We start from the raw sequence: 25,060 nt of genomic DNA on the forward strand, positions 1-25,060 counted from the left end.
ACTGTTGCAAACTCATACTCGATACTGATGTACCACTAAGAAGAAAACATAAAATTATAAAGCAAGGGCTATTTTTCAATTGCACTTATTTAGGAGGCATTGTGGAAACTGGAACAATACTATTTTAAATATAGCCTGAGGAAATAGCTTAACATATCAAAGAGCCCTCCCCAAACCCCAATTTACAGAAAAAACAAGCACAATCCAACATTTCTTATCAACTGGATCCAGGCTCAGAAAAAAACTACACTGGTAGAGATGCCTATTCATTTCTATATGAGGGTTGTTAAAAAGGAGTTTTCCCCAATTCCATTGTTGTTTGTGCTTTGTTAATCTAGACATGTTCTATTTTTCCTGAGTCCGTGTAAATTAATTCTCAATACAGAGGAATTAGGGGCATAAAGTCATCAGAAATTACCAAGTGGGATGGAAAATCTAACTCGTTTTAAGAGGAAGTGAAGGACACGAAGACAGAAATAAAGACACTAAATAAATTGCACTCAATGCCCTCCTTTCAGCAACAGCCAAATGAAATAAATAGTGGATGGTCAGTGTAGTGTGAAATGACAAAATGAAACAGTGGCCAAATGCTGACAGAATATGGTGAGAACAAAATCTCTGAATACAAAGCTTGAATTTATGTGGGATGGAGAAAGAAAAGTTTGTGGTGACAAAATGCAGAGGGACTAAATGCGCTTCCTTCAGGAAACATACTCTGGCAAGTTATTCTGCCCTTTTCCATGCACACATAATAGTGAACTCTGCAATCTGTGGAATAACACTCTGCAGGTGAATTGTGTGCTATTAAAATAAATGCAGCAACTGCTCAAGATGTCACTGGTGAGGTCAATGCTCATCATAAAGAGTAAAAAGGCTTCCCCCAGTTTTGTTTAGCAGGATGCCACGTACCATGCTACTACATGTGGTAGTACATTTACTACGCTACATAATATATTCACTTATTCTAACATTAGCAAGACCTATTGTATGGGAAAAAGGCTAACAGCCATTAAAGCTGCTATCCGGAGTTTCTGAGAAACGTCTCAATGTCCCGCCATAAACAGCTTCAGTTCCTCCCACTGCCTCTGCAATCTACCAGAAGCCACACCTCTACTTTTCTGCATGCGCATCGCAGAACATAATAAGGTCATATTGATATATCTATGGGTCAGGTAAGAGCCAAAATCATATTTACCTGTTTGCTGTTGTGACGCGCGGCCTTGTTTCCGTGCACAGTTCCACATTCACTTTGATGGACAGTATCAAAAACAGGAAGTCGAAGCCTATTGGTTGGGCGCACTCGGCGATTGTTTCCATTTGTATAGGGGTCTATAGGATGAAGGAGGGACTTATATACGTTAATGTATATGAATGATCACCGGCAGTAGATCATAGTAAAAGACTCGTTAGGTATTTTTTCATATTTCAAAAGAATCATACATAAACATAGATTTCTCAGAAACTCCGGATATCAGCTTTAAGTTGTCATGCATTTTTTTGTGTTTGATTCGTCTTTTTCTTGTTTGTCCTAATTTGATATTGCCTTTTATTTCAAAAGTATCCAGATAATAATTGCATTAGTGTTAGTAATATCTACAATTTATTGAATCTACTTCTGTGCATTAAATTGTGTTATTAAATGAGAGCGCTTGAAATCTTTCTCAATCATTAACTTTTAACTTTATCTTTATACTGTCAATAAAATATTTAAATTTCAATATTGGGTAAAAAATACACCTGTTGCAAGCAGTTACCTCATCTCAAAGTGCTTCCCTAAAATGCATTTACAGGGCTTACGGATGCTGCAACTCTCTACTGCTCTTATGGCAATCAAAGGTGGGGACAAAGAGAGGACGGGAAAACTTCACCATAGGCCAATGCAATCATTTTAAAAATAAATAAATACAGGTCCTAAAGAGTAACTAAACCTTGAAACCACTTTTTTTTTAAATCCTAAAACAAATGTATTTTGGGATTAAGTAAGGTTGTTTATTGATTCTTGTCCAACTCTTGAAAATGTAGTCAAACATTAAAAGTGAGCCCATGGCTCAGGGCGACCGTGGCTCAGGTGGTAGTGGGTCGTCTTCTGATCGAGAGGTTGGGGGTTCGATCACAGTACCTGACTATGTGTCGAAGTGTCCTTGGGCAAGACACTGAACCCTAAGTTGCTCCCAGTGGTCGACTAGCGCCTTGCATGGCAGTCCTGTCCCACTGGTGTGTGAATGTGAGAATGATTGGGTGAATGAGCTGATATGTAAAGCGCTTTGAGACTGCTTCAGTGTGGTGATAAAGCGCTATATAAAATCAAATCCATTTAGTCCATTTTACCCATTATGGGTAAAAACACTATTGAAATCAAATATTGGTTTGTGAATTTTTGGTGGCATTTTATGTAAAAACTAATCAATAAAAACTAACACCTGTCAACTCAGCAACCTGTGGTGAGTAGTTACAATTGAGAATATTGTAAACAGAGGTGTGATGATTATTGAGCATAGTATAGCTTGTAATCAAGGCATTTTTGAATATCCAGCCTAAACACATGTCAGTCAAAACCTTGAGGTTTAGTTACACTTTGACAGGGTCTATAAAGGTGCAAAATGTAGTGACTGCAAGTTAAATGAAACTCTCTAGATAGTGGGAGGCTTTATATAAAAAAAATAAGACAATTTCTTTAATATTATTATGTGGGATGCTCATACCTGTCACTGGCAGGGAAACTCCCGATATTTTAGCGTCTACCACAGCGGAAAGAAACGACGTGAGTCGCCATGAAAAATCAGCCAATCACAAGCGCCACAAATATACACTGCTTTAAAAGGTTTTAAAGAATATAAAGTCTGTAATAAATGTGTCTAGTAAGTCATTAGTGAATACCAGAGAACCACGAGTGAGCATGAAAAATTAAAATAAAATATATAATGAAAATAAAATGTTAATGTCTAACTTAAAGACAAGCAATGTGAAATCAACAGTAAATAAGCAACGTGTTGACTTGTATATAAACTGTAAGTATATTAAATAAACACATGTGCTTCATATACACATTTATGTTTTTATTTAGGCTGTTTTATAATTTAGGAATTAGGGCTGGGAGATATATCGAGATTCAAGATGTATCGAGTTTTCTATTTTGGTGATATAGAAAACTATAATATTTAATATATATGTATATATTATAGCTTATGTATTAAAATACTAGTTTTAGGAGTCACTGCTTCTACTTCTCAGAACAACATGTAAAGCTCAGTTAGATGGATTTCTGAGTGCACATATTGTGCATCTGTTTGTCAATAAATGTCCCTGTGTGGCATTTTGCATCAGCAAATTTAACCCAGAATTGTTTTCTGGTCAGACTTTATTTGATAAAATTATCTAGATTTATATCATATATCACCATTTTGAGAAAACATATTGAGAAATGAGTTTTGGTCCATATCGCTCAGCCCTCGTAGGAATGTTCGAAGCATTTCAATGTTAATAAAGGTCGACCTACCAGATTCTAAACACATAATTGTATTTAGTAAGTGGTTGATAAGTGGGTATTTTAGATTTCTTGTACACTTGTCTTAAAATATAAGGGATACTGGAGCTTTGTTGGGCGGGTGGGACAGCTCGTAGTGGGCGCCAGAAAATGTCCCTTATTTTCAAATCCAAAACTTGACAGGTATGGATGCTGTGCCTTCTAATGCTCCATGAGACACTAGTTACAACAAATAATTGTTGTTTAGGCACAAAAACATTCACGCTCCATACCATTCACTCAGAAGAAGCAGTGGGAAAAGCAACATTTTGTACTTTTCAACTTGTACTAACACATTTGACAGTTTGCTTTGTCTCTCATTCAATAAACAATCTGTGAACACTGAGCTGTTACTGGTTTCTGCTCTTTAGCAAAGGTATTCACCTGCTTCCTTAAAGTGTAAGTACACCCCCACGTTTTTGCTGATCTGCCACTCGGGGTAAATTTAAAAAATGCCTCGATTATGAGCGTTGTTCCTAAAGTATTTAAGACACGCCCATTCACAGCAGTCACGCCCCCACAGCGCTGCACAGTTCAGCATGGAGCTGTCAATCAATGCTCACTGAGGGCTGTGAGAGGAGGAAACCAGTCCCTCCTCCCATCTCTTTTAAAGGAGGGGCGGGGCCAACAGTGACAATGACATCACTGATCTGATCTCAGAAATGAAAGCGTGTGTCGGGAGGCACAATAATACTGACAGTCCCCTACAGCGGAATGAATTAACTGAAACAGTCACTGAACATCACGGTGAACTGAACGTTCAGAAACGAGCTTCGGATAATGTAGGAAAAGTGAAAGCACTCACAGCTTAAATAACAGGACGGAGGCGTCATGGTCCGAAGGACGGCGTCGGATCGTGGAGGGGAATTGCGGCGAGTGAGTGACAGCAGAAGTCATACATCTGTTGAATATTTGTTTTTATTTATATATAAAATAAGATTGCTGATTGATTAAATAAAATAAAATCCCGCTAATAAATGGAAGTTAATGAAGCGGGGAGTGGTGCTGGCTCGTATGCATTTATGGTGGGAAGAGCAAATAACCAGTACAATTAGATTTAAAATGTAAGATATCTCAGTTGATTTTTAATAGTAGTTAATAATAAATGGCACAAAGTTGTCTAATCACTGCTTTAGGTTTGTTCAAAAGCGATCACACACAGGACTCTGAGCCTGACAGCTGACGTGACACACGCACATACACACACGAAGAGAGAAAGGGCTGAAACACTCCGGATTAAGTAAAAATTAGCCGATTTATGATAGAAATAAACAATAAACAGCATGAAGTTGCCAAATAACCATGTTATGTTTGTTCAGAAGCGATCATGTCCGTATTCTGACTCAGAGTCTGATTGACGTGATCTCCGCTGAGGCGATGGTGCATGGGAGCAGTTTATCATTCCATTAAAATTTACCATATAAAGCTGTAAATAGACTGATATGCAGTGAGGAGGAGACTTTATGTTGAGATGGAAACTCGTCCTTTGAAACTGATCACAATACACAGAAATATACAGAAAACTTGTTAACCGGAGTACAGCAGCTCGCCTACCTGCCCATTCTGATTGGCCATGTTGTTTGAAGGGCACCCACATCAGCCAATAGAAAGTAGCCTATGTCAAGTGGCTTTTAAGTGATTTTTTCTTGGAAAATCGCTAAATTACTGGAATGCGGCCAATACAGCGGTGCGTTCAATAGCCCCAAAAATGTGAAGAGTGGGACTAATATCAAAAAACTACATTACTTTATACCTAATAATGCCTGTATTCTGCAGAAAAAAGTTGTTTTAGAGTGTACTTAAACTTTAACTGGGAATAAAATGTGTGACAAACCAAAATGGTAACAAACAAAAACACAAAATACAAAGGCAGACAGTGATATCATATTTACAACGAAATGGAAGACATTTAGAGGGAGAGTATGTGCTTATACCATAAAATTTAACAATGAAGTGGTTTCTATACATGAAAATAGTGTAGTAAAATTATTGAGTAATTACCGGATTCGTGCCTCAGTTTTTGTGGCCTCCCGACAGTACTGTTCAGTTGTTTCTTTGTAGTTGTCGATGTTCTGCAAACCAAAAATAAATTAGAATCAAATCTGACTTTTTTGCCCAAAGTTTTAGCAGGATGATTTAAACAAGATAATATTTCATTCAAGAACTCCAAGGCCAACTCTCCAATCATGTCATTAATGCAGCCTAACAATTAGCAAATCCATGGAATTGGTAATGGTTTTTAACCTTTCTTCTTTTCAAACACTGTCTCCTAACACAGTGCTATACAGTTGACAAGAGTTTCAAAATTGAATAATGCTGTACTGGAAATGAATGAAATTTAAAATTAACACCTTGGGAACATCGCAGTCTGATTACAACTCTAAGAGATATGTTGTCAACCGTTCATGTTTTTTTTATTGAATGCATTACAAAAGCGGTGACATTCAAGTAATACCAGTAATCAATTTGAACAAAATCTGTGATGTATACAGAACAGATAGTGTACAAAAATATTAATACTCATCAGCACGCTGAAATGAATAATCACATAACAGGCTTTGCGTCGTTTCGATGCAGTTTATCCAGAAATCCCCAAACGCAAAGCAAATCTCTCTCATCACCCTTCACAGCACAGTAATAACCATTTTAAACCAATACCCACACAGCTCAAGCTTTTACTTAATTATTTCGGATATTCCCAACAGATGAAGCGATAAGAGTGGAGTTAATTGAAGAGACAGAGAGAAGAAATAAGATCAAACACTAACCTCCTCCACAATCCCTTGCCCTCTGCTCCCCTGGTGCCCCCCTAGTCATTTTCATATCTCATTATTTCAAGCTGATCTGCAGACATACCGTTTGAATATCTGTTGTAAAAGGACACTCTTCATGTCTTAAGCATCTGTTCCATTTTAATATCTGATACCATTCAGTTCTGTATGTGCTACATTCTACCTCTATATCCCAGTTGTTCCTTCTCTTGAAACGAAAAGTAATATAAAGCAAAACCTCATTAGTGAGAAAAGCATCCATCCAGAAAAGGCTACAGACTCCAGGCAAATGCAACTTTTTTTTTGCCCATATGCGACCTGTATCTGATCTGGTAAAGACAGTTTGAACAGCACAAATCCTATTTTTTATTTGACCTAGGCCACTTTAATATGTGGTCCTTATTCTGACACATTTTTTTGCAATACGCCTGCTGTCTGAACAGCCAGGTCACATTTCTATCCAATCTTTACATCATCGAAACGCGATAGACGTCATAATTCTGTATCCCAGGAGGAGAGGTGGAGGGAAAAGTAGACAATGGAAGGAAAGTGAGGTATTAAAATAAAATAAAAATACTATATCATACATATTATTAATGCCACACACACGCAGGGACAAGAAGCTTCAATATTTACTACAGTGCATGTCTGTGTCATCACGTGGTAACTCAGGACCTCTTTTGCACATGTAGTTCACTTCAGGGTCGCATTCAGTTCATACTCTAAACTGATAGAAGTTGTATTTAAAGGGTAACTAAACCCCTGCTTCCTGCTGACCTGCCACTAGGGGGGAAATTCAAAAAAATGCCTTGATTATGATATACTGCTGTAGCGGAAAGACACGCCCACTCAGGAATTTGGTGAGATACAATGATGTGTCTGATACAATGATGTGTCTGTACACACACAAACAAATATAAATTTGTTCCAACACCGAAAAAAGATAACCAAGCAAAATATTAGCCAATTCTATCATTGTTTAAGAAGGTCCACCAAGCCAGTGAAGAAAACTTAAAAAATCAATACTAACCAAAAATATGCTTTGTTTTGTTGTTTTTCTGAAGAATATATGAAAACAGAAATTAAAATTGTTTCTCATTGTCCATACTAATACATATATTGTTTTATGCACATATGAATGGCTATATAATAATTAACCATATTAAACTGTCTATCTTACTGTTCTACACAAACTGTAGTTATTGACACCGGCCAATTTCAGGTGACTTTGCCTAAAACTTTAGAAATTTAGAGAACAATTTGATTTTGGATTCTGGATTTTTTTTTTCAATGCACTTAAAAATGACTGCAGACATCAGATATATTGTCAAAAGTGCAACTTTATTCCTGTGATTGTCCTTAAGAGTTAAAATGCATAGAACAATCCCAAAATAAAAAGTAAATGAGTAAACATGCCTGTGGCTCACATATAGCCTACTCAAAGGGTAAACAACCCACAAGGACGGAACGCACAAAAGTCCGAAAACACTGTGGTGGGGGGAAAAAATTAAAAAATTAGTAAAACTTAATATAAATTAAAAAAATTACATTTTATTTTTTAAACTCAAATTTGCAAAATAAAAATGGCTTTCATCTACAAATTCAATAAATTGATTTTTCGCTCAGCCCTTAGATGGTTCGGTCTTCCGTTTACGGAGGTTTGGTGTGCCCTTTCTGCCCTGCTCCACTACATCCTGGTAGTGTTCCTCATCTTTGGATGCTGCCAGAAAAGTTGTAACTTTTGTTTAACTCCCCGCTCAGCACAGTCGTTCACAACATTTACTGCTTGAAGTTTTGTACGGCATTCCTGATAGGTGACGAAGATTCTGCAGTTTCAGTAAGGAATGAGTGGTCGAGTTTTAACGGAGAAAGCATGCACCACTAGTCTGGTCCCACAAGGTAGGCCAATTTTGTTGTATTTTTTTATATTTTCAGGGAATCCTGGTTTCCCGAAGCCTGTTCCTAAGCAAAGCTGTGGTGCATTTAACGCAACACTTGGTTTCACTGCGAGAATACTGTTTGCCAGTAGTTGTTTATCATCAGTCGGCACAATATCGCTGAAGAGTGCAAGAGGCACCATTTCAGCTGTGAGGTACCAGAAGGTCTCTGCATTACCTTCACTGCACTTTGGGACACAACCTGATTGACTGTGTGGTACGTGAGCAAGTCTATGTAGAACGTGAGGTCATTCCATGCAGCGTCGACTGCAGAAGTACACTTCAGCCACCACTGTGAGTACAGCGCTGTGGGGGCGGGGCTGCTGTGACTGGGCATATTTTTACTACTCTAGGAGCATTTCCCCCTAGTGGCAGGTCAGTAAAAACCTGGGGGTGTACTTACACTTTAATGGATGTTAAATGTAAACGCATACAGTATGTAGGAACAATAATGGTGGTCAAATTCTTTAAAGTCAGATTATAAATATGAGTTGAGACAAGCTCCACCTCTTTACTAGCATCCCTTTTTTCTTGCCTAACAGCTCCATTTATAGCATTGTTAAATTAAATAATGAAATACAAGCTCATACTTCATCATACTTCATGATGAATGTTACAAATGCAACCAACAGTTGGTGAAGTAGATATGCTTTCCAGGTGTGCAACATTGGATTATCAAGCACAGGACAAGATTAGACATTGGCATTGGTGACATTCGCTGACTGTTGTCGACAAGTCTTACTAATATGAATAACTGGTCTGAGTTTAAATGCTCTTAGACACTGGGGTAAATGCTCCTGTAAAGGTTAAAGTTAAGCACACCTTATCCCAGCATTACATACTGTATCTTCTTGGAAAAGTAAACCCCCTCTGATCCTGTGCTGGGATCTTTCATTAATATGAAAAACACCTTTCTTTGACAGTAACTAAAGAATAAAGCCATGGATCCAATGACTTTAAAAGCACAGCGAGCCTCATTTCTTATCAGTGGGCAGTGACTTAAGACTTTTACCGTACCTTGGGAATAAGTGATAAAACGTTAACCGTACTGACTTAGCCTTTGGCCTCAGGTCAGAGCTCAGTGGGAGGAATCAACAGGACATTTTGAATATGTGCTTGCCTTGTGAGACATGCAGTGCTCAAACCGAGACAAAAAAAATTAAAATAAAAACAAATTAGAAGGGTTTAGAGCCTTGGCTGTAACTGCCTAGCCAGGGCAAAGAGAGTACGGTACCAAAAGGGAAAGGGAAACTTCCCCCTTTCAAAGCAGTCATTATACCTTTTAACCGCTGAAGCAAAGTTGAAAACAATAAAATAATAATAATAAAAAAAACCTGGATATACAGTAGTTCTAGTCAAATAATGAAACATAGAACATTAAAAAAGAATAAAGGCTTCAAATACAAATGTAAACAATTGAAATGTTAAATGAATGGTCACAGAAGCAACAATCATGGCAGTACAAAATTAAGAGTTTTTACCAACACATACTGTAATATATACATCCATTTTAACCGGTAATTAAATTTTCCTGTGGCCATACCGCACCCTGATATTAAATGTTATTGTCTCACAGTGTGGACATAATGGCCCCACTATGACCCTAACTGTAGCGTTGCCATCTGTCCTGTAAAATATGAAATCATCATTTATTTGGCCATTAGATGTTATTGTTCGGAAAACAAATAATTTACGTATTAGTTTTGTATTTCCATAAATGTCCAATAGACATATCCGTCACACCCACAACACTAAATATGACCAAACCACCCCCCAAAAGAAACACAGGCCAGACAAAAACGGCGAGATCTGTGTAGAAACGCTCTCTCTGGTCCTTTGTGTGTCTGCGCCAGGCTGCCAGTGTGTGGTGCTGCCATGGTTGCCTAGCGACAGACGTCACAATACCTGTGCTTCTGAAAAATGTCCACTACACTATCTCCTCAAAAACAAAAATGCTTCAGTCGTTTCAGGTATCACAAGAGCAACATTGTAAAAACATAAGGATGGAAAACCCAAGCGTCAGTGTCACAGGTTTCATTCCTCAATCCTCCCCTGAATCTGTTATGGTATGGCACATTATGTTAGGATTGATTCAATTTCTGGTTGTGCTTTTGGCAGAAGATGTCAGTGAATGGGCAGACCTTATTTTAGAAATGTATTTTAGACTATTGTGGTTTGATTGATTGTTTAGGTTATTTAGGTTTTAAAGCTGGATGACTGATCGATTATCAAATATACAGTGGCACTAGCAAATGTAAATTTTGTGTATGGCCATTTAAAAGAAAAAATATTCTAATGGATTACATGTAAATAATCAAATAAATACACAAAATGTTTAATTTTACATGTATGTACATTCAAGGTCAAAACTATTTTATAAAAACCAGCACAAAATAAAACCTAACACTGCTGCAAGTGCTCGGGTCATGTTAGGAGTCTCTTATTTTCATTTCTAAAAGGTTGCAACCCTCCTTACACCCTGAGTCAGTTTGTAGTACCCCTGTACATGATAAGAAAACCAGACAAGATGGCATGTGCTGTTAGCAGCTCAGACTCCTCACAGCAGCCGACATTGCAGCCCCTTTGCTGATATGGTTCCAAAGAAGTGTAACAGTATCAATGACACACTGAGCCTTTTCCAGGCAATTCCACCCTTTAGGGACCACAGCCCAATGAGAGGAGACAGAGAAGGAGGGGACGATAACCCTCAGAGGTTTTAGGGGCTGCTGGAAATGCTCATAGAGAGGATTAGTGCACATGCTCATGTGCTGTGTTTGTGTATAATCTTAAATACAAACACAAGTGTGACTAAAACTGTGTTTGTAGGTGAATGCTGGTGTTCAGATGATCCCTGCGTGCACGCTTGTCTGAGCACTCTTGAGGAGTGGAGGACTGAGATGGTCTGATGTCAAGATGTGGAGGAAGGGTTGTTTCACGCTCCACGCTCGAATAAGTCGGATTATTATTATTTTTTTCTCTGAGGAAGCAGCCGACAATGTCATGTTCTGTTTAGTTTAGTTATTCTGTGTCTTTGTTTTATTCTGAGTCTTGTCTGTGTTTCAGGTGTTCCTGTTTGTGGCTCCACCTCCCAGTGATGTCTGTGTGCTTGGTGGGTGATTGAGTAGCTCCCTCGTGTTTTCACCCAGGTGTGGCCCATTCCCAATCAGGCCTCCTCCACTATTTAGCTGAGTGTTTGGACACAGTATGACTGCTGGATCATTGTTTGTGTGTCTGTGTGATGTCAGGGTCGTTATCTGCTTCCTCGTGTCTGGTCTTGCTCCCTGTTCCAACTCCCCTAAGTTGGATTTGAGTTTTGATTTTGGATTTTGGATTTTTGAATTAAACATGGACTGGTTCCGAGAACGCTATTCCTGCATCCTGCCTCCTTCTTCCCCTGCATTTGGGTCCACACCAACACCCAATCATGACAGAATGATCCAGCCACAAGTGGATCCAGCGGAGATAGATTTGGCAGAGATGGACCTGGCTGAAAGGACTGCCTACTGGCAGAGCTACCTACTGGAGGCCAGGGAAGATCTTTGGTATGGATGGGAGAACGAGCCTGTTAGGGATCCCTACAGGGGAACTCGACTGGCTTTGGGAGGACCCCGGAGCCTACAACGAGGTAAAGGTCGGTCGAGAAGGAAGGGTCAGCCCCGCCAGTCTCCTAGCTCCCAGGCTAGCGTCCCTGTCTTACCTAGCTCCCAGGCTAGCGTCCCTGTTTTACCTAGCTCTCAGGCTAGCGTCCCTGTTTCACCTAGCTCTCAGGCTAGCGTCCCTGTTTCACTTAGCTCTCAGGCTAGCGTCCCTGTTTCTCCTAGCTCTCAGGCTAGCGTCCCTGTTTCTCCTAGCTCTCAGGCTAGCGTCCCTGTTTCTCCTAGCTCTCAGGCTAGCGTCCCTGTTTCTCCTAGCTCTCAGGCTAGCGTCCCTGTTTCTCCTAGCTCTCAGGCTAGCGTCCCTGTTTCTCCTAGCTCTCAGGCTAGCGTCCCTGTTTCTCCTAGCTCTCATGCTAGCGTCCCTGTTTCTCCTAGCTCTCATGCTAGGGTCCCTGTTTCTCCTAGCTCTCATGCTAGCGTCCCTGTTTCTCCTAGCTCTCATGCTAGCGTCCCTGTTTCTCCTAGCTCTCAGGCTAGCGTCCCTGTTTCTCCTAGCTCTCAGGCTAGCGTCCCTGTTTCTCCTAGCTCTCAGGCTAGCGTCCCTGTTTCTCCTAGCTCTCAGGCTAGCGTCCCTGTTTCTCCTAGCTCTCAGGCTAGCGTCCCTGTTTTCTCCTAGCTCTCAGGCTAGCGTCCCTGTTTCTCCTAGCTCTCAGGCTAGCGTCCCTGTTTCTCCTAGCTCTCAGGCTAGCGTCCCTGTTTCTCCTAGCTCTCAGGCTAGCGTCCCTGTTTCTCCTAGCTCTCAGGCTAGCGTTCCTGTGTCTCCTAGCTCCCAGGCTAGCGTTCCTGTGTCTCCTAGCTCCCAGGCTAGCGTTCCTGTGTCTCCTAGCTCCCAGGCTAGCGTTCCTGTGTCTCCTAGCTCCCAGGCTAGCGTTCCTGTGTCCCCTAGCTGTCAGGCTAGCGTTCCTGTGTCCCCTAGCTGTCAGGCTAGCGTTCCTGTGTCCCCTAGCTGTCAGGCTAGCGGCCCAGTGCCGGCTCCCCGCACCAGGCCGCCAGTGCCGGCTCCCCGCGCCCTGCCGCCAGTCCCGGCTCCACGCACCCGGCCGCCGCCTGCCCTGCCGCCAGTCCCGGCTCCACGCACCCGGCCGCCGCCTGCCCTGCCGCCAGTCCCGGCTCCACGCACCCGGCCGCCGCCTGCCCTGCCGCCAGTCCCGGCTCCACGCACCCGGCCGCCGCCTGCCCTGCCGCCAGTCCCGGCTCCACGCACCCGGCCGCCGCCTGCCCTGCCGCCAGTCCCGGCTCCACGCACCCGGCCGCCGCCTGCCCTGCCGCCAGTCCCGGCTCCACGCACCCGGCCGCCGCCTGCCCTGCCGCCAGTCCCGGCTCCACGCACCCGGCCGCCGCCTGCCCTGCCGCCAGTCCCGGCTCCACGCACCCGGCCGCCGCCTGCCCTGCCGCCAGTCCCGGCTCCACGCACCCGGCCGCCGCCAGCCCGCACCAGGCCGCCAACGTCGCCGCCAGTGCCGGCTCCCCGCACCAGGCCGCCAACGTCGCCGCCAGTGCCGGCTCCCCGCACCAGGCCGCCAACGTCGCCGCCAGTGCCGGCTCCCCGCACCAGGCCGCCAACGTCGCCGCCAGTGCCGGCTCCCCGCACCAGGCCGCCAACGTCGCCGCCAGTGCCGGCTCCCCGCACCAGGCCGCCAACGTCGCCGCCAGTGCCGGCTCCCCGCACCCCTGCCCCGTCTGAGCCGGCCCGCCGGAGGTCTTCCCGTCTGAGCCCGGCCCGCCGGAGGTCTTCCCGTCTGAGCCCGGCCCGCCGGAGGTCTTCCCGTCTGCGCCCGGCCCGCCGGAGGTCTCCCCGCCTGCCTCGTCTGAGCCCTCTTCGCCCGGCCCGCCGGAGGTCTCCCCGCCTGCCTCGTCGGCTCCGCCTCATGGGAGGCCGCCGGACTCTTGGTCCCCTGCTTCGCCGGCTCCGCCTCATGGGAGGCCGCCGGACTCTTGGTCCCCTGCTTCGCCGGCTCCGCCTCATGGGAGGCCGCCGGACTCTTGGTCCCCTGCTTCGCCGGCTCCGCCTCATGGGAGGCCGCCGGACTCTTGGTCCCCTGCTTCGCCGGCTCCGCCTCATGGGAGGCCGCCGGACTCTTGGTCCCCTGCTTCGCCGGCTCCGCCTCATGGGAGGCCGCCGGACTCTTGGTCCCCTGCTGCGCCGGCTCCGCCTCATGGGAGGCCGCCGGACTCTTGGTCCCCTGCTGCGCCGGCTCCGCCTCATGGGAGGCCGCCGGACTCCTGGTCCCCTGCTTCGCCGGCTCCGCCTCATGGGAGGCTGCCTAACTTGGTTTCGTCCCTCCTCCGGGCCCCCGTCCACCCACCCTGGTTTGGTGTTTGGGTGGATAGATTTTTGTTTTGAGCGTTTGGAACCCGCTCCTTAAAGGGGGGGTTCTGTCATGTTCTGTTTAGTTTAGTTATTCTGTGTCTTTGTTTTATTCTGAGTCTTGTCTGTGTTTCAGGTGTTCCTGTTTGTGGCTCCACCTCCCAGTGATGTCTGTGTGCTTGGTGGGTGATTGAGTAGCTCCCTCGTGTTTTCACCCAGGTGTGGCCCATTCCCAATCAGGCCTCCTCCACTATTTAGCTGAGTGTTTGGACACAGTATGACTGCTGGATCATTGTTTGTGTGTCTGTGTGATGTCAGGGTCGTTATCTGCTTCCTCGTGTCTGGTCTTGCTCCCTGTTCCAACTCCCCTAAGTTGGATTTGAGTTTTGATTTTGGATTTTGGATTTTTGAATTAAACATGGACTGGTTCCGAGAACGCTATTCCTGCATCCTGCCTCCTTCTTCCCCTGCATTTGGGTCCACACCAACACCCAATCATGACAGACAAAGGGAAGGAAGAGCGGATTAAAAGGGGTGAATTTTAAACTAAGACTTGTTTACAGAGTTACAGGGTTTGTTGCCACAGGAGGACAGATATACTCTACCTGTACACTGTTGAGAGATTAGAGAGGCGCCTAAAATGGAAATGAGAGAGAAGGGCAAGAGGATTGTGGTTGAAGTGGTGATACGGTTCTTCTTAGGAACTCCTATAGCTAGTAGGTGTTAACGTGAAAGTCAAACCCTTCATCTTAAAGTTTCAAATTCCAAGGAAATACATTGGCGCACACGCACACAAACCAGCTTATTGATGAGGAAAGCGAAAAAGCAATAGTACAATGTTGATTCAAAAGATCACACACCAATAATCTACTAATTTTCTCTCTGATCCTGCTTTTTTTTAACTTTTGACCTGAATTACAAACTTAGAAAGCCACAGATGCAGTTTTGATTACTTTAATAACTACATTTTACAGAATATGCTGGATTTGTCTTAATATTGGGCTGCTAATGTTAATGCTAATGCTGATGTGTCTCAAGTAAAACCTGGCTTCTTTTGATCCTCTTTTACATGAATGATAATGAGCTACATTAAAAATGTTGTTCTGTAGACTTTTTTAAGTGAAACTGGAATGGGCAACAGGTATAAGTAAATCAGTAGAGAGAGGGAGAGAGAGAGGGAAATTTAGAGAGGGCATGGAAGGAGGCCAAGATTAATAGCGTTCTGAACTGCAAACACAGGGAGGAGTGGAGACCGACCCCAGCTCAGGATAGACTGTTTAATGCACACTTTATATGGCCTCTTTATCTCTCTCTCTCAGTCCTCCGGTTTCGTAACCCCTCATCCGCATTCAGGTCAGCAGCACGCTTGTAAGGGGTGGAGGTATAGGGGGGGAAAAAACGGTAGAAGAAAGGAGCACTGCAGTAAGTGGAGAAAGATAGGGCATCCTGGTCTCTTCTGCCAATCAGTCTCCTCCGTCAAGCATTGCAGCGTGTGCTGTTTGCGTCACTGTGTGCAAAGGCCATTTAACTTGGCTGTGTAAAAGGTTTTTTCAGAGGCCGAAAGGAGGCGAGTGCCAATGCTAGATAAGGTCCCTTTTTGCCTGATGGGCCCAACCACTTGGAGACAGGGATGGAGGAGAGGGGGGTGGTAACTACTTCCAGAGGGTGTCTGCTAAATGCTTGAGGGAGACACTGTGAATATGATGAGAAAAACTAAAGATGCCTTTTTTTGTAAACTCTTGAGTAATTTTCCTCTCTGTAATGTCATCCTCAACCTTCTTCAGACTCTGCAATGTGAAATTCCTGTTTGGCAGCCTTTTAGCCAACAACTGCACAAAAGGAAAATTTGATGTTAAAATTTCACCCCTGCCAAACTATACTCAGGTATGTGTAAAAGATAAGTTTTATCAAACCTTTTTGCCCATAGCTTTTACAGGCTCAACAACACATGCACATGTAAAGCCTGGGCACAGATCAGGGCTAACGCTGCAAAAACATCAATAATTATTTGTTAAAATAACACATTTCTAATTTATTAAAAAGTGCAGAGCTTTTTAAGGGACCCTGTTATAAATAAAAACATAAAACATTTCAATGGGCAACCAAGGCTCTCTGAGAAATCTTGAGTGCCTGCCATTACCAGAGAACCGTGATGCTCGTCTGCCCACTGAAACGTTGAAATTATTTCTATTGACACCAGCATGTGACATTTTTAGACCAGGAAAGAACAGACTTTTAAAAAAGAGAATAATGTTGTGAGAAGCAAGTCACTTTAAACTTAATGTGTTAATGTGAAATTTAAAGGTAAGTCTATCTATGAATCTTCAAAACCTCTTATTTTGATCAGGATCACACCAGATTTGAGCTTGTTTCAATTTATTCCAAGCATGTACTGTATAGAATGCTACTACATGGAAACATGGACTGCTACATGATTATTGGAAATGCATCTTGACATAAATGTCTATTGTCTGATTTGAAAACTGTAAAAAAAAAATTAAAAAAAAAGCAGTTGTTGACTTATAAATCCACATTAACCACTGAGTGAAGAAGAAAAATGATTGGCAAGACTTTAATAAAATATTGAACACTGCAATTTAGCTGAAAGGTCTTTAGTGTATTAAAAAAAACAATGAAATGTGTTAACACTGTTGGTCATTGTCAAGTATCCTGACAGTCTGGTGTTTCATTGCCAAAGAATCATGTTGAATAAACCTTTTGAAATGCAACAACGAATGACAAACATAAATATCACGATGAAGTCCCCAGAAGGGATTCATTTAAATGCAGGCAAATTTTAGGACGTATTAGAGAGACAAATTTTGCCTCCTTTGGTCCATCGTGAGAATCATAATACCTTAAATTTCCCATCAGTGTTTTCAAACTTTAATTGTGAAAGAAATTCTCTATTCGCTCAGGAAGAACATGCAAACTCCCCAAGAAACAAAAATAGCCACCCCAAAATCAAAATCTTTTAGCTGACAGGCCACATTACAGACCTGAAAGTCCCATCTAAATTACACAACCGCTTAAAAAAAGAACATTTACGTTCAAAAGTGACTTTTGTCTATTGGAGTCTGTTTAGCTGTGAACACAACATGAACAAAGAAGAAGGAAAAAAAACAGCACTTACCCTTTTCTCTAGTATTTGTAATTGTTCCTTATAAAAACTGGATAGGTTGGCCAACTGCTGCTCTTTCCTCTCTAATTGTTTAGCCTGAAAAAGTGAAAAAACACAAGATAAAAGACATGTCACATCAGACATATGGAACAAATATAATCTACCAACCACTGTCAGCTCAAGCATAAATCGTTACACTAGAACAGACTTAACTCATGTGTCAGGACCCAAATGATTGTCACAAGTCACAATGGTCACAACTGTTTGATGTGATGGTGAGTCCAGAGGCCAGACCAGTTCAAATTACTGAACTAGCAGATTAAACTGCATACTACTTTTGTGCGTTTTATAAAAATCAGTTAATTCACAGATACTCAAAGTTTCATGAAAGTGCTAAATGAGGGGATTAGTAGTAGGGATGTAACGATTAATCGTAAGGCAGTTAAAAATCGATTCATAGGTATCACAATTGACATCGATACTTTGAAAATTGAATCGCAGTACTTTTTTTAAAACAGCAGAGGGCGCTATATATTTATCTTTCTCTTGTCCAAATGCTGAGGCGGCGGGCGGAATCTGCTACTACTTTCTTTCTGGCCGCCTTCTACTCTTAAATATGTTCATAAATGATTCCTTACCCCTTTAGCACCGAAAGAATATCTGTAATATTATGTGAATATCTGTAAAAGTCACGTTTTTCTATTAGCTCTGTCTGCTAGCATAGCATCTCTTCTTCACTGCACAGAATAGCTGCATGCCAACCAAACACTAGGATACCAGCGCCCTCTGCTGTTCCAAACAAATATCTGATGGAATTACAGTGCAGACTGGTTGTCCATTTGTTAAGGCACAAAAAACATTTTCAGTTGCACTTTTGAAAAGAAAAATAACTATTATGCAGTTTTGCATTGTGTACTATAGAACCAGATTTTAAATTAAAAGGCTTCTTCTTCATTTGTATTATTCCTTTATTTATTTCATTCAAGATTTATGTTTAGTTAAATTGCATTGTTTTGAATAGTTTATCAAGGGAAAATAGTACAGTATTTTTCCCCAAAAAAATAAATCATCATCAGTCCCATTTTGTAAAATCAATCGTGAGAGAATCGTATCGTGAACTCAGTATCGTGAATCGAATCGTATCGGGAGTTACATCCCTAATATGCATTCATCTCCTCCACTATAAATCAAGTAATCGTGCTGTGGGGAAACTATATCTGAAAAGTGCACATGCACTTGGTAGATCTCAACATATGTAAGCGAACACTTATATATTGGCAAAGAATGATTTTGAGGAGTGCTCCAGAAAGAACATATAAATGTACAAGAAACTGGGATTAGTGTTATATATTTAAATCTAGTTTCCAGGGATCACCAAACATCATTTTACTCTGCTTAATACACCTTTTCTTTCTGGAGCAACCATTCAACACTTACAGACTGTGCGTGCGTGCGTGTGTATGTGTCACTTCTACCAGCAGCACAGATGATGTGTAATTTTCTAGATGAATAACTCTCAAAGTGTTGTGTGGAAATGGCGGCAGCAGTGTGCTCACAGCCTTGCTTTAGTGCACAATGAAAACATGACATTTGAATAGCGTTGAGTGAAGGAGTGAGGGGGGAAATAAAGTATGGTACAAGAAAAGCCTACAATAAAAAGCAGACGCTGGCAGCGCTAGTGCTGCTTACCCAGGTATCCAAATCTGCTGGCTTGGGAGGGAGAGAAGGAACAGGAGTTAGTGAGACAGTCAAGGGTAAAAGCCTGGAAAGTACTGAAGAAGACCAGCCAAGACATGTTTATTAAAGGGGTGTAGAGGGGATTTCAAGGGGGGAGAAAAAACACAGGAAAAGACAATCCAGAAATTTTATGAAGGATGACAGAAGACAGAATGAGGATATATTCTAAATAGAGACAAGAAGGTTAGTTGATCTTGATGCAATCTAATCAAAACTGAGCTTTAGGACTGCATGTGTATCATTAAACCCAGCTTTCCAGATGTCTAATGCAATGGGATGTCCTTTCAGCTCCCAATGTTCTTATTTGTTGCAGGCACTTGAGAAATGTGCCAAGAAAATAAACAAAAACAAACATACAGTATAAAGCTGTACCCCATTATTTTTGTAATCAACATCACATTTACTGAGCCTTTATAATTGAGCAGGAGGGGAGAGAAGAAATTGACTAATTGCCAAACAGACATAATGTTTCAAAATACAAGGTTATAGGTTTACCAATTAATTCATTCAACCCACGATGAGAGAAAAAAGTTTTGTTTTTTATGCCTTTTAAATATATCTCTTTAAATAAGTTACTTTTATAAGTAAAATTTCCAAGTGCAACTTATAACCGCAGGGGTGAGTGTTGATTTTCAGGGAGCATAGTAATATTTAACTGCCAGTTATCCTCTGTGTGCATATGTTCATTGCTTTTTTACAGCACATCAGAGCAGCCGAGTCAGAACTAAGTACTATAGCCATGTTTATATGATCATTTATAGTTCTGCATTTGCATGGCTCTTTAAGGCAGTCGTAAAATATTAAATGAAAACATATGGTAGACCAACACCAAATCAAACAATACTCAGTAAAAGCATTTCAAGTCTGAGACACACAACATGTTGTGTCTCTGCATTTTCCCACCAATTGCTCCCAGTCTGGCATTAGACATTGGGCAGATAGGGATTGATTAGCATGGTAGGAGGATCTAATGTTGCCATGCCTCATATAAAACACCATTCAAATAAATGAGGTGAACTTGCAAAGCCGGTAGCAGCAGAACCTGCGTGTGCTTTGGGTAATCTGTGAAACCAATACAGCTGATGCCATCTGTTTAACCTCCCAGCTCTTTGGTGAGTGAGTGTCAAAAAAGTGATCTCAAGAGGAGAAGAGGGAAGTCCCATTTTCACAGATGAATGGGTTTAGAAGAGAGGTAAAGGAGCTTAATGTGATCCAGATGCAAACACACACATACAGACACAACAAAGTACAGTAGTTAGCTGCAGACCTTTAGCTAAAGAAGACAATGATATCAAACGTAGATCCTCCATCCTCATTTTATTTATTTTTTCCTTTGGCTGAGAGCCGTCTGATGACCAACAGCCACACTGTGGTCATTATGAGTCTGGATCAACTGAGCTAGAAAAAAAATATGGGGGTTTGCTGATGCCCATACCAGCTCACAGAGGGCAAAATGTCAGATACAGTACATCTTTTTAAAGCACAACAGTCTGTTGCAGTGCAGGCAAACACACTGTCAGGGGGTTTTCCTGGATTTCATACAGTTCTTGAATTGTGTGGTGCACCACACAGTATTTCCAGTTTAGTTTAATCTTGCAAAATAATATTTAGACAATGTGGCAGCACAGCAGTGTAATAGTGAGTGGGAACATTTCTGTGTGGAGTTTCTCTGGGTACGCTGCCTCCCTCCCAAAGCCTGTAGGAGTGAGTGATATGATTTGTATACATGTCGTCGGCCAAGGGTGTACCCCATCTAACACCAAATGTGCTGAAAATAAGCAGCAGCAAATCCCCGAGACCCTGAGTGCAGGAATAAGTGGGTACCAATTATAATTGTAATCATGTAATTGATAATTAATTACAATTATGGCATAATTATAATTGTCCTTTTTTAGTCTGTTGCTGTCGTAATGGTAATTAAATTGTAATTGAGTTCAGATAATTGACTTTAATTATAATTGCCATGAAAATTCTATGAAAATTGTCATTTATAATTTAAAGCAAAACTGGGGAACAGTTCTACACATATGTAGTTAACAATTAAAATGTTTCATATTTTTTAAGCTTTGCCACATTTTACCATTTTAAACCATTTTAGTTTCATTGATTAGGTAACCTAACAAGGTGACCAACATATAGGAAAGATATTAGATGATAGATATTTGTTTTCAATGTATTTTACAGTTGATTGAGGACCCGTTATCATAAGAGATGTTAACAAAAAGCTAACACAAGAAAAAGGTTGACTTTTATTAGGTTATTTATTTCAGGCACAGTAATTGGTATAAATTGTAATTAGAGATGTCCCGATACAACTTTTTCACTTCCGATACAATACAATATTGTAGCCTTGTGTAACTGACCGATACCGATATCAATCCAATACAATCTATATATATATATATATTTTTATTACTTGTTTTGTAGTGTGGAATGTTAGAAAAGGCTTAATCAAGTGAGAACAATAGTCAACAAATCAAGTTCACTTCAGTTATTTTTTACAGTCAGTATATGGTGGGAACAACTGAGGGCGGGGACAAAAACAACAAAAACTTATCTGAACGCTTATATCGGATATTTTAGATAAAGTTCGATAAAATCCAATATTTGTTTTCTGGCTGATATTGGACTAATATCCGATATCAATATCGGATCCGGACACCCGTAATTGAAATTGAATTTTAATAATTGAGAACATAAATATAATAGACTTTCTGTAGATAAAAAAAATAATTGTAATTTAATTGTAATTGGAAAAAAATGCATTGTAATTGAAAACATAATTGTAACCCTGGTGGGTACAGAAAATAATGGATGGCATTTGGAAAGTGGACAAAGTTTGGGAATGGGAACCACTGTGCAGAGGCCTATGTGGCTAACAGCTATAACCCAACTGTATGTGATCTTCTTCAAAGACGCAGGGATCAGAGAAAGAGTGCTTTCTAAGAACGCTTTAATGGATGTGAAGACGCTGTGCTTTATCATGGGTTACCCCACCCCAGGGTCTGCTCGGCATGTTACAAAACTGGAAGATCATTAAACTAAACTCTTGCTGACCCTCAGATTTCTTTGTCAAGGGCTGGATGTTAACAGGAACATACAATAAGTCAACGATTGCTGAACATCTGTGTTGCTATACAACAATTCAACACAGAAAGATGAAGATGGTGATGCTCTTTAATCCCTACTCATATATAGAGAGAAACTGACTAATATGAAGACCTGTTATCTAGTCATAGATTCAGTCCAAAAATATCACACGTGTAAAAACTACATTACACAGGGTTCCTACAGCTTGAGTCAAATTAAATTCTTTTTACTTTTTATTGGCAATTGAAATTACATTTAAGACAAACTTCACAGTAAACACAAATGGGGGAAGGAAAAAAGTGGCCTCCAAAGTAAACACAAAAATGCACAAATCACTCCAAAAACACACAAGATCACAATAAAAAAAAAAAGCAAAAAAATCTATAAAACAATAAAAAACATTACGGAAAGTTATTAATTCATTCATACTGTACTTCATTAGACAGGCAATTTTCACTGAATTTACATTTCCCCATGTTGTTGAAAGTTGCTACAAGCATGGCGCACATCTGCACAGAGTCCCGCTGCAACCACGTCACTGTTTTGTAGTTGGTTCCGCTGTCGTGATTGTGCGATGTTACAATAAATCATACATTTAAAAAAAACAAAAACTAATGTTACCATTTATTTTGAAATGTAAAACTAATTACAATCATAAAATCATACTTATGTGTTAAAATTTAAGACTTTTGAAACATTGATTCAAGACATTTTAATGACAAGGTTAGTTTTACCCTACTGATGATGTGTTGTTGCAATAGTAATGCTGCAGGTATTAAATTAATGAATTTAATACCTTTTAAGACTTTTTAAGGATCCGCGGGAACCCTGATTACAGGAGACTAAAGAGCAAAATACATGCATGTATATAAACTATTAGTTAACAAAAATATATTTATATATAAACTATTAGTTAACATGAAAATTGGTTCTCAATCCATTTGATTGATTATTTACCGTTTTCCTGAGTGATTTTTGGATGTACTCTGAGGGTCAACATTTGATTTGGACTTTAAATCGCGAAAGCATGAAATGAGTGCGTACGTGTGCAAGCGTGTTTAACCTTTAAATCACAAACAGCATCTCACAAGGCGAGCTGTGCTTCTTAGGAAATCAATTATGTAAATACTAAATTATTCAAATGAGGGACAAACATTTTTGGTGTGTTTTTTTTCCTTATTCAGAGTCAAGAGATGAAAATGAGAGTGAAAGAGAGAAACAGCAAAAAAACTGAGGAAGAGTGTTGAAATAAGGATTAGGCTGAGGAATGTCACCAGCAGACTGATTTGGTTTTTTAATTAGGGAGAAAGGAGGTGGAGAAAAAGATTGAGACACACAAATAAAGAAATCTAAGCTTAATTTCCCAGCAGCTTTCTCCTCATCATATCTCTGTAAGAAAAAGATTAGCACATGAACATGTGCCAGTAACCAGCTGAGTGCTCTCACCCCAGCTTGTTTAGTCGAGTCTGGTGATTGTCCAAAATTGTATTGAAAATTAACAGTACTTTTCATGTTCTCTCAATAATATGTATTCCAAAACAAAAGCAGCATAGTATTTCTTAACAGGAAGTACTTTTTGACACTTTTAGGGAACCTCTCTGAAATGACGAACTCATGGATATGCCAGAATATAAAATACTAGAGAAGCTTAATAGACAGGACTTGGTTTCTGCTTTCATTAGCAGCTTTCTGTGTTTTCCAAAAACTTGGTGTTGAAACAATTTCATCTAATCTTCAAGACAAACTATAATGCACATTTGTGGTTGTAAAAGTATGAGCTGTAGGCCACCAATGGGTACTGGAGGTACTGTAACTGGGCCATGAAGCAACATGGATGCACATTAAACAATCTACCTATAAAAGCAAGGGAGGTCTGTGTGTGTGTGTGTGGATGGATGTGTGTGTGGAGCAAATATATCCCCGACGCGGTGTGAGTTCGACCTGAAACTCGGTCAACGGGTTCCAAATACCCCGAGTGTGTGTATCTGTTATTTTGGAGTAATTTGGTCATTTCAAAATGTTTATTTTAATTTTATTTCACTTGTGGACAGCCCCGAAATGAAACCTATTCATCTTTTGACCTCAGGGTGTGAGGGGGCGCTAGCGCACCATCTACAGTATATCTATTTCACTGCACTGCTCACTTCCGGTGCGTGCATGAGCTCCCATGGACTTCTCTTTTGAGGAAAAATACTTTTTTACTGTTCTTTTTTTGATGACATTTTGAAACATTTATTTTAGTTTGACCGTTCGCTTTAGACCGGACAGGCCTCACCCAGAAGTTATTGATGGCAATGGCTGCTGTGTTAAAAGCTGCCCATTTCTCAGCAGCACGCGTGTGTGAGAGAGAACCAACGGAGGAGATTAGAGTCCAAGGTAGAGAGTCTCTCACACACACCGATCAGGTGCGCTTCACTATCGATCACCGTCTATGTGTGTGTGTGTGTGTAACGGACCACCATTTAGTCCGGTTACAGTCTGTGTCACGACACCCGTCCATTGGGTGGTAGTGACTGTAGTGTTGAGTCAGATCAGTAAACGGTCCTACATAGTGAAGCCCGCCTGATGATATCTGCAGCTTCACTCACAACACACCTGCCACTACACCTAACTACTGAAAATAGATAAGTTTAGTGAAAGTTAGGCAGGCACACACACTAAACGACAACAAAAACATGAAAATGACTCAAAACACACTAAACTAAACACTTATAATCCCACATGAATGCAAACTTCCGATGGGCACTGTACATTACAGGAAAAAAACACCAAACAAAAAAAATCTAAAAATGATTTAAAAAAAAAAACCAACACATTTATCATGCCCATGTCTCATAGAATTAAACCAGGGAAATTGTACACGCTATTTTACTGTGCAACTGCAAATATACCCCTTCATAGTGCTACAACTCTTCTT

General features: G+C 41.1%; 1 protein-coding gene across 2 annotated transcripts in view; it reads right to left on the minus strand.

Annotated features, from left to right (window-relative positions):
* chchd6b (coiled-coil-helix-coiled-coil-helix domain containing 6b) overlaps positions 1-25,060 on the minus strand; it is a 96,162-nt gene that overhangs the window by 38,731 nt on the left and 32,371 nt on the right. For both annotated transcript variants that reach the window (XM_028448173.1, XM_028448172.1), the window contains exons 5-6: positions 17,329-17,412; positions 5,525-5,595 (exon numbers count right to left, since the gene is read on the minus strand). In XM_028448173.1, the coding sequence (XP_028303974.1) occupies positions 5,525-5,595; positions 17,329-17,412 (155 nt within the window). The remainder of the gene's footprint in view (positions 1-5,524; positions 5,596-17,328; positions 17,413-25,060) is intronic.

Source organism: Gouania willdenowi, chromosome 5, assembly GCF_900634775.1.
Source record: "Gouania willdenowi chromosome 5, fGouWil2.1, whole genome shotgun sequence".
Lineage (NCBI taxonomy): Eukaryota > Metazoa > Chordata > Actinopteri > Blenniiformes > Gobiesocidae > Gouania > Gouania willdenowi.